General features: G+C 42.0%; 1 protein-coding gene and 1 long non-coding RNA gene across 2 annotated transcripts in view; both read right to left on the bottom strand.

The window, feature by feature from the left end:
* LOC126497343 (uncharacterized) overlaps positions 1-16,933 on the bottom strand; it is a 249,664-nt gene that overhangs the window by 99,287 nt on the left and 133,444 nt on the right. The window lies entirely within an intron of this gene.
* Positions 1-16,933, bottom strand: part of Gys2 (glycogen synthase 2) — a 36,029-nt gene that overhangs the window by 7,354 nt on the left and 11,742 nt on the right. The window contains exons 5-13 of the mRNA XM_050135255.1: positions 16,370-16,552; positions 13,351-13,495; positions 12,114-12,231; positions 11,408-11,528; positions 8,667-8,773; positions 7,610-7,669; positions 7,108-7,186; positions 6,062-6,175; positions 3,852-3,978 (exon numbers count right to left, since the gene is read on the bottom strand). Coding sequence (XP_049991212.1) covers positions 3,852-3,978; positions 6,062-6,175; positions 7,108-7,186; positions 7,610-7,669; positions 8,667-8,773; positions 11,408-11,528; positions 12,114-12,231; positions 13,351-13,495; positions 16,370-16,552 — 1,054 coding nt within the window. The remainder of the gene's footprint in view (positions 1-3,851; positions 3,979-6,061; positions 6,176-7,107; positions 7,187-7,609; positions 7,670-8,666; positions 8,774-11,407; positions 11,529-12,113; positions 12,232-13,350; positions 13,496-16,369; positions 16,553-16,933) is intronic.

Genomic DNA, 16,933 nt, shown 5'->3' with positions numbered 1-16,933 from the left:
TATATCAAAGATAGCTGTGTTTTTCTTTGTTTATTTGTGCATGAGAGTGTGTGTACATTCCTGATGTCAAGGAAATTTCCTCAATTGCTCTTACACCTTATTCATTTAGGCAAGGTCTCTCAATAAAATCCATAGCTGGTATAACTTGCCAGATTTCTCTGGGGACCCCTTCCTATTTCCTCTGAGGCTGGAATCACAGGCTTATTGCCACTCCCATGAAGCATTTGGTGGGTTTTGGGGATTTGAATGCTGGTCCTCATGCCAACATGCCAAGTCCTTTAATTCTTGAGCCATCTCCTTATCCCAACATCTACATTTTAAACAAATAATATACATTTACGGGGGTATGGAAATCTCCTTGGTTCTTGTGTGGAGATATGTGCAAAAGTTTTGTCATTACGTGTAGGGTGGTTCAGTTTAGATCACGGCTTTGTCTCCTCTGCTTGTGAGTATTTCCTCCTGGCTCAGTTCTGCAGCCACACAGTAGGTAGCACTTTTTACTTTTAGGGAGGTTGCAAAAGACGGGTAGATAGGGATTGCCAACTTCTTTAATATCTGCCAAAAATTTTGGAACTCCTCCTGGGAATAATTCTTATAGCTACATAAACACAAAGTTTTGTCTAAAAATGTCGTGAGATTAAAAAAAACCCTTATTTTCATTTGCATTCAGTAATTCACTAGTATATTTTGTAGTAAAAGCCAGGAAACCACAGAAGCTCAATGTATGTCCCTTGAATGAATTTTATAATGTAAACATTTTGTAGGCCTTCTCAAAGCCCAGTGCTGGTATTTTAGCTCCCTAACTATTGCTGTCCTAAGCACACAAACGTTTGGGGAGGAAAAGGTTTTTTTCACTTTAGGTCTCACAGTCCATCCTGAAGGGAAGTCAGGGCAGAAACTCAGGGAGGCACCTGGAGGCCGGAACTGAAGCAGAAGCCATGGAGCCACACTGCTTATTGGCTTGGTTCCCATGGCTTTCTCAGCTTTCATAGGCCCAAATGTGGAGGAGGGACACCACCCACAGTGGGCTGGATGCTCCCACATCAATCATTAACCAAGAAAATGCCCCAAAGATCTTCTTACAGGCCAATCTGAAGGAGGGATTTGCTCAATACAGGCCAATCTGATGGAGGAATTTTCTCAATACAGGTCAATCTTATGGAGGAATTTTCTCAATACAGGCCAATCTGATGAAGGGATTTTCACAATACAGGCCAATCTGATGGAGGTGTTTTTTCAAGTGAGGTTCCCTCTTCCCAAATAACTAGCTGATTTCAAGTTGACAAGGAAAAATTTAACATGTACAGTTGGCTTTAGTGAGTGCTTTCAATAGTTAGAACAGCACCATGTTATTGTTATAAAAACAAACTAGAGATGATGTACTCTAGTTAAATCCTTGCCACAGAAAGGCTTGCTTTCTCTTCAAGTACCAATTTAGAGAGTGACACTTCTCTTTTGTGGTTTGAATACAAGATGGCCATATAAATTCATGTGTTTGAATGGCTGGTGGTGCAATTTGGGAATGAATAAAACCTTTAGGAGGTGCAGTCTTGCTGGAGGAGAGTTTTGGGGTTAATAGTCTCTCTCCTCTGCCTGTCAGCTCTCTTCTTCCTAAGCTTAGACACAGCCCTCTACGCCTGCTTCCAGGCCTTTCATGTCTGCTGTCCTATCTTGTCCATCACGACAGACCATACACTGCTGGAACCACAAGTCTCCCAAACACCTTTCTTCCATAAGCTGTTTTTGTTGTTGTTTTAGGTTTTTTATTTGTTTGTTTGTTTGTCTGTCGGGGTATTTTATCAAAGCAACAGGAAGAACACTAACATACTCATTTGGTCAATTTAAACGTACAGAAAAAACTCACTGGCTGTGTTAATTCTCATAACCTCCTTCCCCTATTTATATCCCTTAACTTCTTCCTTGTCCTTCATCTTAGAACATTAGATAAATCTCTATGATTTGGGGTTTTATAAAATGAAGTGTTGGGAGCCTGGAGAGATGGTTCCATAGTTAAAATCTTTGGCTGCTCTTGCAGAGGACCCAGGTTTGATTTTCAGCACCCACATGGTGTCTCACAACCCTCTGTAACCCCAGTCCCGGGAGAACGAATGCCCCTCTGGTCTCTGTGGACACTGCATGCTTGTGGTGCATAGGCACCCATGCAGGCAAAACACTTATACATTTAAAATAAAAGTGAAATGCCTTAAATAAAAGATGTTTTGCCAGGCTGTTGGTAGTGCATACCTTTAATCCCAGCATTTAGATGGCAGAGGCAGGTGGACCTGTGTGAGTTTGAGGCCAGTATGGTCTACAAAGCAAGTTTCAGTACAGCCAGAACTACACAGAGAAATCCTGTCTCAAAAAACAATAAAAACAACAAACAAACAAAACAACAACCAAAACCATTCAGTGGAAAGGCAGGGTAGGTTTATAACAGTCTTTACACTGATGGGCATGTCTTTCCAGCCTTCTCAGTCAGTCATGCATTTGTTTTTTCCTACTTTGTCCACAGTAGGTTTCCCTACAGGAAAACTGCACTGCACACTAGAAATCATGGGAACAGGAATGGATAACATCTGCTCCATTTATCAACAAAATTTGTTTGTTTGTCTGTCGGGGTATTTTATCAACAGGAAGAACACTAACATACTCATTTGGTATGTTTTGTTTTTTTATTACTTTATTAAATATGTTTTGTTTATTACTTTATTAAATATGTAATTGAAATAGTCTCTGTAGACATATCCTCCTAAGAAGAAAAACTGATTTCAAAAATGTAGACATGACACTAATAATAAACTTTAGAACTACAAGGGAGAAAAACGATTTAAATGCATTTTTATGTTGAAATTCAAGAAGTAGTTATATTTTGTCTGTTAAAGTTTTAATAATTTTCTACTGTTGATTAATTACATGGATGGAAGGTAGAAGTTCTGGATGCAAAATCACCTAAAAGAGAAAATTCTAATGAAGTAAAAAAGGAAAAATTAAAAAACAAATCCTTTACAGTTTGCTTGTTCCAATACTATGGAATTTTTGTCTCGTAATTTAATGGGATTGAAACAATAGATCAGAATAAAACAGCTTTAGAGCCCTTGACTGCTCATACTGTGAGGGCGACAGTAGCCTCTTCTTTTAGAATTCTAGATACTGTATTTACATTCTAGATGAAAATATAGACATGCTGCTCTTGCAGAGGACCTGGGTTCAGTTCCCACTGCCCCCCACATAGTGGCTGACAATCAACTATAACTCCAGTTCCAGGGGATCTGATATCTTTTTCTGGCCCATGAAGGCATTACATGCACATGGTATGCACATACATACATGTAGTCAAAACAACTATACACATGAAAAATTAAATATGTTGACATTGTGAAAGTTCTTCTCTTTAATAATTCAACCTAAAACTGCCCCTTTACCTGGCCTCTGTTGTCTCTTGGGTTGTAGGTCAATAATTTGTTTTAGCATCTTGTTTTAAAATAAGTGGAATTAATCTAGATCAGGAAGGGTATTTTTTATTACCAAGAAGACACATGAAAGTTATTCCTATCCTTTATTCTGGAATGCAGGCAAACTGTTTGCTTTTTTATTTATTATTTATTTAGTGGTGCTGGAGATTGGAGGGACGGCCTTGTATATTCTAAGCACAGTCTCATAGGTTTGTTCCCATTCTCAGAATCTACAAAGCATAAAACTCATGCTTGAATGGATCCATCCCTTATCATTTTTTAGAGGAACTGAGAAAGCAAAGTCTCAGTAGAGATTTCCTGCCAACTTTAACATACATACACATACTAAATAACGTGCAACCCAATCAGAACCTGTCTGTACTTATACATGTCACATACCTGGAGTGTAACCCCAGGGTTCATAGTATGATGGAAACACCCCAAGATGACAACCCCGAACAAACTCTTCATAATCCATGGGTAGTAGCGGGCTGGTGGAGGAGAGGAATTCGGGGTGTAAAATCACCTAAAAAAGAAAGTCATAATGAAGAAAATGAAGCAAAGACAAACTCCCTCTATACTTTATCCTAGAGATATCATGTGCTTGATGTTCATGGATAGAGCGGAAATAAGTTGTAAGGATCTTAAACCCTCCACCCCCTCCATTCTGTAAATCAAAGTCTCTGTTCTGCACTAACTTTGCCCTTCATCTTCAAATCCTGGGTCACACGGTGGAGAGGTCGCACACACATTCTCTGCTTTCACACCAAACTCTTCCCTTGAGCCTCCTCCAGCCTTGTTTCTCAACTGCTGATCCCTGTCTGATTTGTGAGTCTGTTCCCAACTTGAGCAGGGAAGAGGGGATGGATCACCTGTGACCTACACATGAGTCCTCTGAGGGAGACAGACCTCAGGGGAGGGAAGAGGCTGGAACAGTCCTGCCCAAGCTACACCATGCCATCCTCTCTCACCTAGAGGCTGTTGCCACCTACCAGAATTCACTTTTATTCCCCAAGGCTCCCTAGTCCACATAACACTGGAGTGTTCTGCAAAGATGCTATTCATGCCTCTGCTCAAAAGTCATGATTGCCTCAAGGAAAAATACATGTACATAAAGGCCTATGTGCAGTGGAGTGCCGGTGTTCAGGAATACAATGTCAAATCATAAATACCTACTTCTATGTAAACTATCATCTACTGTATGATATTCTAGAAAAGAGGGAATTGTCAGGACCTATGCAGAGCACAAAAGTGTTTAGGATGCAAAACTTCCTATCTCATACTGTAATGATAAATACACATCATTGTTAATTTGTCCAAACTCAGGGTGAATGAAGCCAAAGGTGAGCCCCAGTATGAAGACAATGGAGGGATAACAATGTGACAATTGAGACTCATCAGTTCCAGCAAACAGACAGTGCCACTGAGGATGCTACAGAAAGGAGGTGGTGCCTGGATGAGGCTCCCAGAGAATTGCTCTTGGGTTAAAGGCTACTAAAGTGTATACACAGGGCTGGGAAGATGGGGAAATATGAAAAGGGCTGGCTGTACAAGTGTGCAGAACCCACATAGAAATCCAACGGGGGGCGGGGGGATGAAGAGGTGGGTCGATGGCTAGATGGCTAAGAGCACTAATTGTTCCACCAGAGGAACTGGGTTAGATTCCCAGAACCTACAGGGTGACTGATAGCCATCTCTTCTAGTTTCAGAGTATCTGATGCTTTCTTCTGGCCTTCTTGGGCAGGCACACAGTCATACATGGAGGTACAGGTGTGTGTCACTCAGCCTGGTAACCTGAGTTTGATCCCCAGGAACTGAGGGTGGAGGAAGAGAACTGACTCTGCCGTTGTCCTCTGACCTCGTCATGACTGACGTGCCACATCTTATCCTCCACCACACACATAAAATAAATAATGAATAAACGTAATCTTAAAAATGAAATACTACAAAAGAAAATGAAAATACTTAAAAAATCTAACTCTTAACAGAGTCCTTTCCTGAAGTAAGTTTTAGAATATGTTTTGATCACTAAAAAGTAGGTAATTTCCTTGTGCCTGCTCTTAACATTGTTCAATTCATACAAATACTAGGATCAAAGCTGAGAGCTGACAGAGATCTAAGAGTAATCACCTAAAACAAGAAGCAGAATCAATCATTTTTTAGAAGTGTTTAAGTGTTTTTTTTTTACAGAAAACACTTACAAAAAACAATGAAGCGCTTGTAATAAATTCCCTCCGAAGTATATTCTACATAATTCTTTTGTTTGTATATGTGAGCATAGGGACAGGTGTTCTAGTGTGTGCATGTGTGTTTTGATGTCCTTACAGCTGTGCTGATTTTAAAGAGTGTTCCATGTTCCTTTTTGAGGCAGGGTCACTCTGGCCTGGAGCTCACCAACTAAGCCAGGCTAGTTTGTTAGTGAGCTCCAGAGATCCCATGGATTCCCCGAGCACTGGGTCTACAAGCATGTGGCACCTGGCCAAGCTTGTACCGGAGTGCTGGAGGGTGACCTCAGGCTCATGCATGGCCAGCATTTTACCAACTGAGTCTTTGCCTCAGCCTATTCTGTGCAATTCTGAAGTCGTTTATAACAAACCAGTTAGTTCCACCTTGACTCTGTCTGCACGGTTGTTGAAAAGTCCGATCCGTCTAATGGTGCTGAGAATGGGATCCGTGGAGTCATCAATCATGTTGTGAGTGGTGACAGGCGGCAAGGACTGTCTCTGCGGGCACAGGGGAAGAAAATGTCGGTGGTGAGAAGCATTAAGATGTGTGACTCATTTCTGCAAAAGGCCACGGACATCTCGTGCTCCCTCCGACTACTCAGCCCTCTAAGATGACTCTGGTTTTGATGATTAAGCTTTGTGTCTTTCAGGGGAAGAGAAAGAGTTTCAGAATCTTCTTTACAGACTGTGAACAGAAAGCTTCTGCTCCCCGCCCCCCCCCCCATGCAGCCACTGTGCGAAAGGTGTGGACGTCATGAATGCTTCCAGGTACGTCTAGAATGCTAAGGTACTTTGGAAACTGCACCCAGGATGAACTTGTCTAGCAAACCACACTATTAACAGGACCCCCATGCATGTCTAGAATACTACAGCACATTTTAAAACAACAATTTGGATCACTAAGGAAGCATTGGCATTTTCTCTACTATGGTGGAGGTTATGCACTTTTGGAGATTTTCACAAATTATTTTGTTGTTATTATATTGGAAATAATTTTCAGCTGAGTATATTGGCTCAAAAAGAATTCTGTAAATAAGTTCAAAGGCAGACTTTGTGAGATTTCTTAAAGAATCCCTTAGAAGCAATTCAGAAAAGCACATATAAAATCATTTAAGTGACCCTCTAAGAGTATTGTTCTGGGTGGGTAAATGGCTCGGTGGTCAAATGTTCAAGTCTGATTATTTGAGTTTCATCTCTGGGAGCCACATGGTAGAAAGACCCTAACTCCTTCAAGTTGTCCCCTGACCTCCATATGCACACCCTGCTTCACAACCACAAATATACATGGGATGAAAAAAGAATTATGTTTTCCAACTCTCAGATTTGAAATTTCCTAATTTGGCAAATTCCTTCATATGAATGAAGAAAAATTTGCCTAGATTTATTTTAATGATCACGAGAGATTGTAACTTCCTTTAAATTTTTCTTACCTGAGTTGAAAAAATGGCTCTTTTCATAATTGTTAAGTCATCTCGATCCAAGATGGTATTCATGTCAGGAATTTCTCCTCTGTGATGAAAACAGTGTTTAAAATAAAAACGGTTGGCACTAGTTAAGTTCTTTCTGCCAGGCATATATAGCGCATTTATCGTAATAATGTTAACACAGATTTAATATATGAATATTTACTATTTATTTGTTATATTAAGTCAATATATATTTGAACTTAAAATCCCCTTCAGTCTCAGACTGATGTATTAATGAGTACCCAGTGAACGAGAACCTGTGCACATACGCACACATGGTCTCCTACGTGAAAGCTGTTCACTAATACTGTCAAACAAAAGGTAAAAGTCTAGTGCTCAAATGACATCTTGAAAGGCTACAAAACTTCCATTACGTATAGAAGAAGATGCGTGAAAAGTGACTAAATTGGGCTGTGTGGATGCTGAAGACTTAGATGTTGATGCGTAAGTTGTTCTAAGCACTTACCTCAATAACCCATCGTAAAGCCTCTTTCCAAACTTTTCCTTCAAGGAATGCACAGTGTCCCTGTTTGACACAGACAGATTCCTAATTGACATGCAATCATAACTTTTCATTTTGATCTTTGGGGGTTTGAATGAGAATGGCCTCCAGCAGCTCAGATATTTGAATGCTTAGTCCCTAGTTGGTGGAACTGTTTGAGAAGATTTCATAGGTGTGGCCTTGTTAGAGGAGGTATGTCATTGGGGGTGGACTCTGCTCTGAGGTGTCAAAGTGCCCATGTAATTCCTAGTTAGCTCCCTCTGCCTCGTGCTTGAGGATCAAGATGTAAGCTGTCAGTTGATGCTCCAGCATCACACGCCTGCTGCCTCCACACCATGATGCTCATAGACTCTACCCCCTGCAACTGTGAACACTGGATTAAATTTTTACTTTATATGCTGCCTTGGTTGTAGTGCTTTTGACACAGGGATAGCAAGGGAACCAAGACCCCATCTGTTGTGAAGGTGCTGTTGTCTCATTAGCAATCCTTGAAGTTACAAGGATTTTTTTTTTTTTAATGAAGCCCCTCCGATTATTTCCCAACTGTCTAATTTAGCTTGGTTGAGAAAAAAATCCAGGACTAAGGTCACAAAACATTTGAACAGCCTAGAGAGCTGGAATTCCTTTTTTGCTTGCAGTAACTGGGTAATGGTTGAGAGAGGGAAGGGTCAGTGAACAGAGCACTTTAGTGAAGTGTTTGGTAATTGTTTGATCTGGGCTGAGCGTAGAGGGAGTCGTTATACTCAGCTCCTTGCTTTGGTATACATCCAACCCATCTTTAAAACCCATACATGGACACGCACTCATTCTGTGACTGTTAGGAAGTTTTCCTAGTACCGCCCACCGTGTTACGGGCATTACGCAGTCCAATGCATAAGCTAGGAGGAGAGAACCACACAGTATTTATGCGACAGTCGTCAAAGAGAAACGAAGTTCAGGGGCACAGCTCTGAGGTCGTACACTTAGGCAAAACTCCCTTCACGTGTTGCCGGAGAAGGCTGACTGACAAACGCGAGATTACCACAGCTGTTTCCGCACTGCCTGGCCCTTCAGGGTTTCCACGTTGAAATTGTTTGTCTTGGCAGGCATGATGAAAAACACCACCACAGTGACGTTGCTCTTATGCATCTGAGGAGGGACAGAAAACACAGTAACGTCACCTAGCAAAGATCAAAAAGCACCTGGCACAGGGACCGCAAGCCTGGAAAACAGTGTTTTCCTGTATCACGGGAGAACACCGAGCTCTGAGCCACAGAACAGGAGCTGATGTCTTTCCAAGACTTTTCTAACTGAATTCCAAGCAGGATTTGTCGGCAACGAATATTTCCATACCATTGGCCATGTAAAATAGATAATAATAGCTACTCAGGTCATTGTGTTTTTTTTTCTGTGGGGCCTGACAGAAAAAAAAAATCAAAATTCCTTTTTTAAATATTGAGGTCTAAAATTTAATGAGGATTTGTTTCTGATTCTTCTTCTAACTCTATCTAATTTACTGAGTTGTACAAATGGATTTTTTTTTGCATGTTTCTGTTTCATTCCTAGATGGTCCATATGATGCATTTTGACTTTTAGGCCAACACATAAAGGAATAGAGCAAGTCTATGCTTCACACTTTGATTGTAGCAGATGCTGTGCTGGGCAGTATAAACACACAACTGACCTCTGCCCTTGTAACTACCACACACATTACATGTGACCCATCTCATTCTACTGACGCTAAGGAAGCACAGATTGTGTAATATTTTATCTGAGCACCCACAGCCTATTAGGTAAAAAGCTAATACTTAAACTGATACTTATTTTAACATCTAAAATCTATATTTTCTTGTTCTCTTCCACACATTCCTTGGGCATAACATCTCTCTCTCTCTCTCTCTCTCTCTCTCTCTCTCTCTCTCTCACAAGACAATGACATATATCAAGACACTTTGGAGGAAAAGCCTCAACTCAGTTAAAACTATGAGCATGTGGATATCCTTATGGCTTAAAATGAAAGACTATGTCCTGAGTTTGGGACGTCTTTCCATCAGCTGAGTGGCCTCTGCCCTCTGACACTTCACAGTTATGAGCATAGTTACAAAACATGCTTATGGATATATGTCTGGAAATATGAACAAAGATTATACCAGAATGATCCTTTTCACTTTAATCTTTCTTGCACATGGTGTTATTATTACTAATCACTTACTTATAATGCAGTTTTAGGAAGTCTTTCATCATACATGGTATAATATTTTTGCTAACAGGGGAAAAGAAGAACTATATTTCAAAAAACTTGAAGACAATAATGCAGAACTCAGGAAAATCTATATTGTCTCAGTATCTTGTTTCTTTGTTTGTTTGTTTTAAACTAAGTGTGTGGGCACAAGAGCACAGAATCTGAGCAGGTCAGAAGAGGGTATTGGGTGCCCTGGAATTGGAGCTACAGGAGATTGTGAGCTGCCATGTGGGTGGGGGAACGCAGCTCTGAAGGAGAAGTCTGTGTCTTCAATTGCTGAGCCATTTCTCGGACGCCCAATGTCTCTGCGTCTCGATAGCTCTGAACTTCCACACTCTTGTGTCATTTGTTCTTTATTTTAGTGCGATAGATTTGGAATAGAAATCAATCACTTTAATCAATAGCTATGGTCTAAAGCCATTCTCTACAGCTGTCTCCCTTGTCCTGGGTTTCTCTGCTGAATTCCTCTTTTTTAGGCCTGCTTTCTGAGCAAAGGGTAGAACCTTCCTGATGTTGGTGGAACCCTTCAGAGATGAACAGTTGGAGATCAGTCAATTTGGGGAGCTGGTGTAGATGGTAAAAGCAGGGAGAAACTGAATTAGCAGCATCTGTTTTATTCTGTGGAAGACTAATGCTGTGACACTTGACTGGTTCACATGCAGTGGGGCAGCCACAGCTAGGGCTGTCTGGATTCGGGGGGCTAAGTGTGATGCCAAGGGTGGTATCTATCAGGACGCTGTATCATCACCCACAAGCTTTCTTCTTGTTCCTTCCATTCATTATTCCTTCCTTCCTTTTTTTTTTTTTTAACTTTTCAAGCTAGTGTGTCTTTATGCAGCCCTAGCTGCCCTGGAACTCACTCTGTAGACCAGGCTGTCCTTGAACTCAGTGATCCTGCTGATTCTTGAATTCTGTGATTAAATGTGTGTGTCAGCATGACTTACATTTGGTTTCTAATAAATGATCTGTGGCTTTTAGTTTGCTTGACACTGCTGCATCTGTCTTTCAACAAACCCCCTTTAAGAAAAGGGCTATTAAAATGGTTTTCTAACATGTAACATGTATAGTACAAAATTGTGATTTTAAAAGGTATTTTAGATCATGGACAAAGACACTTGTGAGTGACATACAATTCCAACATGTAAACTGAGCAGGTTTTCAGAATTTGTTTTGTTACATTTCTCTCCTTCTCCTCCTCTTCTTTCTTTCTGTCTCCGTCTTCCTCTCTCTCTCTCTTTCTCTCTCTCCCTTTCTCTCTCTCTCTCTCTCTCTCTCTTTGTGTGTGTGGGGGTTGTGGGTCTGTGTCTGTGTGTTTGTGTGTGTGTATTCAGAGGGCAGCTTCTGGGGTCTTTCCCTCTTTCCATCATGTGGGTTCTAGCGGTAGAAATCAGACTTGGTAGCAAGTACCCTTACTGGCTGATCTGTCTTACCTGCTCAAGTTTATCATTTTAAAATACCAAAATCAAATTCCCTCTTGAAAGCTAGGTTCTTCATACCCCACAGCAGAAAAGTCCATGTGCCACACCCCAGAACTTTCTTACCCTTAGGAGGAAATTGAGCCTGGATAAGGATTCCAAGAAGATGTCAGCTCCTTTGTTTGAGAACTCATACCTCCCAGCAATGAAAAGGAATAAAGTCTTTTCCAGATCAAAATCCAAATGACTGAAACAAAACAAAGCAATTTCTAATAAAACAGAACAACAGACTGGAGGAAGTCTCTTCAAACTTAAGGGGACTGAGGAAAAAGAAGAATTTTCTATATGGCTTGAAAAGGTGTGTGTGTGTGTGTGTGTGTGTGTGTGTGTGTGTGTGCCTGTACATGTCCTTGGAGACCAGAAGAGGGAGTCAGAACCCTTCCCAATGCTAGAGTTTCAAGTGGTCGTGAGCCATCTGATATGATGCTTGAAACATAGCCCTGGTCCTCTGCAAGAGGAACCTGTGTCCTTGATCATGGAGCATCTCTGCAGCCCCCGTCCGTCTGTCCTCCCTCCCTCCCTCCCTCCCTCCCTCCCTCCCTCCCTCCCTCCTTCCCTTCCTTCCTTTCTTCTTTTCTTTTCTTGGCAGGTGCCGGGAGAGGGGGGTAGGGTGATTTCTTTGTGTAGCCCTGGCTGTAGTGGAACTAGTTCTGTAAACCAGGCTGGCCTTGAACTCACAGAGACCCACCTGCCTCCACCTCCCAAGTACTGGGATTAAAACTGTGCACTGCCACAGCTTTTCTTTTTTTTTTTTTAATAAAGAAAAACATACCCATAGAAATGGCCTCGAACAAAATCCTGGATTCTGGCCTTGTACATAGCATGGAGATTTTGAAATTCGTGCACTGCAGAAAACTTCTTAACATTCAAGCCATTTGGAGTTACTACATCTGAAAAAGTAAAATAAAAAAAAATTGGGACTCTTTTCTGAGAGATAATATGTATTCTTTGTCACCTTTGTCAAGAGGACTAAATAAATAAATAAATAAAACCTCAAACTTTGTAGTTTCTTAAAAAGACAATTTTGAGTTCGTGTGGGAGGACAAGCGCGTGAGGCTTGGTGGGTAAACCGAAGTGGACACTGTGGTTTACTTTCCCAAGGTATTTTGCAGTGAGGAAAAACAAAAACTAAAAACAACCAGAAACAACAGCATGCAACGCTTTAACAGGGCAGCCTCCACAAACAAAAACTTCACTTCAGAACAGGAAAAAGCAAAGCATTTGTGTAAGCGCAAAGAGGGGCTCTGTGGGCAGAGAAAAACAGGAAGATCAGGAGAGAAATGTGGGCATTGTTGACTAATGTCCTCTCAGAACCATGAGTGTGTGAATGAGTCTGACTGGGTGGGTTTTGTCAGCTTACTAGCATAACTGGGAAGAGGGAATAGTAACTGAGAACTTGCTCCTGTGAGATGAGTCTATAGACAGCCCTGCGGTTCATCTTTTTGATCAAGGATTGATGTGAGAAGGCCCAGCCTGGTCCAGCCCACTGTGGGCGGTGCTACCTCTGAGCAGACTGTCCTGGCTGGTGTAAGAAATCCTCAGGCTGAGCAAGGGGGGAAAAGCATGCACTCAAGCAAGCAGCGTTCCCCCACGGTTTCTGTTCCTTTGTGTTTCCGCTTCAGTTCCTGCCCTGGCTTCCCTTAATGACAGGCTGTGATCTGGACCTGTACACTGAAACAAACCCTTTCCCCCCCAAGCCCCTTTCGGATGTGTTTATCACAGAAATTGAAGCCCTAACTAAGACCAAGTCCAAGAGAGCCCCAAATCCACGGGAACATTCGGAAAGAACAAAGACGTTCCTAGCCCAACAGGCTGCCACTGCTCTGTCCTAGGGCTCTTGTTTTCCACTGGATTGGTTTGGTTCTTTGACAAAATTTATTCACTTATTGAAGAGCCTCCCCTAGGCACCCAGTGGTATCTGAAAGCAAGGGAATGCCAGGCAAGATCACAGCCGTTAAGCAAAGGTGCTGCGTGTGTTAGGGGATGGCAAAGCCAGCCTCCGGGATTACCAGGCTTCCGCTTCAACATGTGCTCCGCCTCGATGGCTGTGATCTCTGACACGGTGGTGAACACATGTGCGCAGTGCACCGAGGCCCGCTCCATGCAGTAGCGGTGGTAAATCTGCCTCTCCCCTGCCTCCTTGTCTATGTCGAACTGTGGAAGACAAACACATGTTCCTTGCGCGATCCTCTTCACACGCAAAACAGAACCCGTAGTCCACAGCTGTTCTTCCTCACAGCTGACTGAAGTTATAATAACCCCATCAAAGCACTAGTGCATATCACACCGCTTGCTAAATTATAAAACTGGTATTTTTAAAAATATTGTTTGCTTCATGTCTTCCAGACTATTTCATCCCCCATAAAATTTTGACATTTTGTTGCATGTTTTCTTATTCCACAGTTTATAGGTATACAGATAATTCTAACCTCCAAGGATTTTATATTTTACCACAAACAACGAACCATAAAGAGGCAGTGTAGTAGAGTCATTCAGCAAAAGTGTGTTGGACCCATAAAATAAAATAAAAAGGTTGGAAAAAAATGGGGGCTGGAGAATGGCTCAGTGGTTAGGAGCACTGGCTGCTCTTGCAGAGGACCCAGGTTTGATTCCCAGTGCCCACATGGCAGCTCACAACCATCTGTAACTCTAGTTCCAGGGAATCTAGTGCACTCTTCTGGCCTCAGAAGGCAGTTGGCACACACATGGTGCTTGGATATACATGTAGGCAAAACACCTATACCGATAAAATAAAATTAAAAATTAAAAAATTGAACAAAGCTGACACCAAACTTGACACTAAAAGTTTGGATAACTATTATCCTATTTAACTTGCGGAGAGAGAAAAAGTGAGAGATTTCTTTTCTCAGTTACTTACTCCTTCCAAGTTAATTTCAAAGAGTCTATGCTCACTTCATAGTATGTGAGGTTGTGGGATCTGTCACTCGGGATCTTAGTGTAATATTTTTATGAGATTTTGTGGGTGCATTCTGGATATTTTAGGTAAAAACAAGCAAAACAACAACAACAACAACAAAATAGCCCACAAACCAAATACTCAGTGAACCCTTAAGCTTCTTTCATTTTACTTACTCGGGGTCATTACTCACAAAAACTCCCTGTGACACTGGCAGTATCTTAAAAGAAAGTATGATAACTATACATACGGCGTCATCAGGTGTCTCCAGCATGGCGTTCAGCTCTGCTGTCTGTCACTTTTAATTCTCAGAAAACTCACGTGTTTGTCTTCATTTTACAGAAGGGAAACCTGAACCTTTCAGAGGCAAGGGAACTTGGCCAGGGTCACGTTTCTATTAAATGTCTTAGTTGAGGAGAATAATTTAATATGTTTATATGTTGCCTAAATTAAACCTAGTGTGAGCTCAGAATCTCCTGCGGTTAAGAAAATACTTATAAATATTACTCAGAACCTAATTTTTGACGACTTGTTATCCACTAGTGACTGGCAGAACCGTTCATTAGAATGAGGGGTTGAAATACACAGCATATATCTGAACATGATTGAGATTTGTAGTTATCATCGAAGGCAAATAACTAATCAAAAGGCTTGTAATCTATCTGCGTACTATAATTGTTCCTAAATAAGACACCCATAATACATTATTATATTTTCTTGATTGTTGATCTCTAAGACCACAAAGCACCCTTCAGTGACGGACTCCAGGGGTCACTGTAAGATCCAGGCCTGACCTTCTGGGCACATACTGCCGGGTGCTCATCACAGGGCGCTGGTTTGCCCTGATTAGTTGACTGTTACCATACACTGTTTGCCAGTCTCCTTTGTCTCCCGGCTTTTTAAATACCTTGTTGACTTATTGAAAGCCTGGATCTTCGCTTCGGATGACCTTTTTGTAGGGCAGCTCTCATTAGCACAGCTGTCTGCACTGTCAGAGGCTCTCAGAAGGCCTGTCCTTGCATTCTAAACGTGTTTGAGACAGTGGCATCAACTCCCCCGGCTACTGATTATTATTCGTGCATGTGCATTCACAGACACACATTCTGATTCATAGTATCCCAGAAGTTTAAGTCTGGGTAAGTTTTTAAAAATTCAAGTTTTCAATTTCCTGATTTTCCTAATAGTGAAACCAAACCTTTAAGCCCTAAACTGACTCGATAAGTAAACTAGATATTAAACACACACTGTTTTAGTTAATGGCCATCGAATGTGTGCTTTCGATAATCTTTCTGACTTTATAATATAAAATGCTTTGGGGCTGTAGAGACAGCTCAATGGCTAAAGGCATGTGCTGCTCTTACAGAGGACCCGAGTTCAATTCCCAGCCCTCACTTGAGCAGTTCACAACTCTAGCTCCAGACGATTTGACGTCCTCTTTAGACCTCCAAGGGCACTTGCACACTTGTGACACACACTCACACAGACACATAAATAGAATTAAAATTGAGAAGACACTTTTATCATGCCAGTTCAACTGAAAATTTAAGAAAGATTAAAAACTAAATGAACTGAGGTCACAGATTTGGGCACTCGGTAAAACAGGCCATGAGGTGCCTACCTCCAATTCTTGTGACATCTGCTCCCTGGCCCTGGAGCACCCCCCACCCCCCCTGCCCCGTGCACTCGACAATTCCAGAAAGAAGCTGAGGCATTTGCTTAAAGTATCTGTCAATAAATAACTCATGCAGGGGATAAAGAGATAAGGCTCAGGTTCCGATCCCGGTCTGCCCAAGATCCCAGTCAGTCAATCATCAGACCCTGAATCTGGGGAGGAACAGGAGCCTGTACCTCACAGTACAGTGTCACCTTCCTGCTATGCCCGTCTCAATCCCTGTTTCGGAGAGGGAGCAGAACTCGGGCCTGTACCGCAAACAAAGTTAAACTTCCTCCACCTCCATCACCCAGGGGAGACTGCTCCATGAATTCTGATGAGCTAAAAGGGCATTGCTGCCATGCGGTTGTTAGCTGAAATGTAGAGATCAATATCTTTCATCTTTGGGCTTCAGCCAGCCTGAAAGAAAGGGGACAAGTGGGGCCGGTGGGTGCTTTACCTTGTCGAGCTGGTTGTAGAAGTCAATATTTGCTGCACAGAGATACCGCCCAAGCAGCGTGGCATGGGTTGTAAATATTGTGGCGATGGGAAGTTTCCTGGCACGGGAAAGGACCAGCCCAGTTCCAGCCTGCCATTCATGGAATTGGGCAATGACATGTTTGCCGTCCGCATGGTCTGTCACCTGCATCAGGAGAAAAGCCTTTAGTGGTTGGTGTTGCTTGATCTTGAGCATTGCCCACAGTAGAAGGACAGACGTGAGGTGTATAAATCGTATCCTTCTTAACAGAAGTAATACTTTTGAGGAAATCAAGGGACTCCACTGACTCTACCCATGTGAGCTTCTTTCACACCCAAATCCCTGCATGTGAACACACCCCACACCAAACGTGCACACCGCACACAAACATACTCACCCAACACACACAAATACACATTCACAGTAAGTACATACACACCACATACACACAACAAATACAACACACAAATACACCCCACACCAAACACACACACATACCTTCCCTCATAAATACACCCATTCACCAAACACATCTTTACCACATAC

Source organism: Alexandromys fortis, unplaced genomic scaffold (assembly GCF_014885135.2).
Source record: "Alexandromys fortis isolate MF-2015 unplaced genomic scaffold, M_Fortis_MF-2015_v1.1 scaffold_21, whole genome shotgun sequence".
Classification (NCBI taxonomy): Eukaryota; Metazoa; Chordata; class Mammalia; order Rodentia; family Cricetidae; genus Alexandromys; species Alexandromys fortis.
The sequence above is the reverse complement of the archived record's forward strand: the minus strand, read 5'-3'. Positions and strand labels throughout refer to the sequence as shown.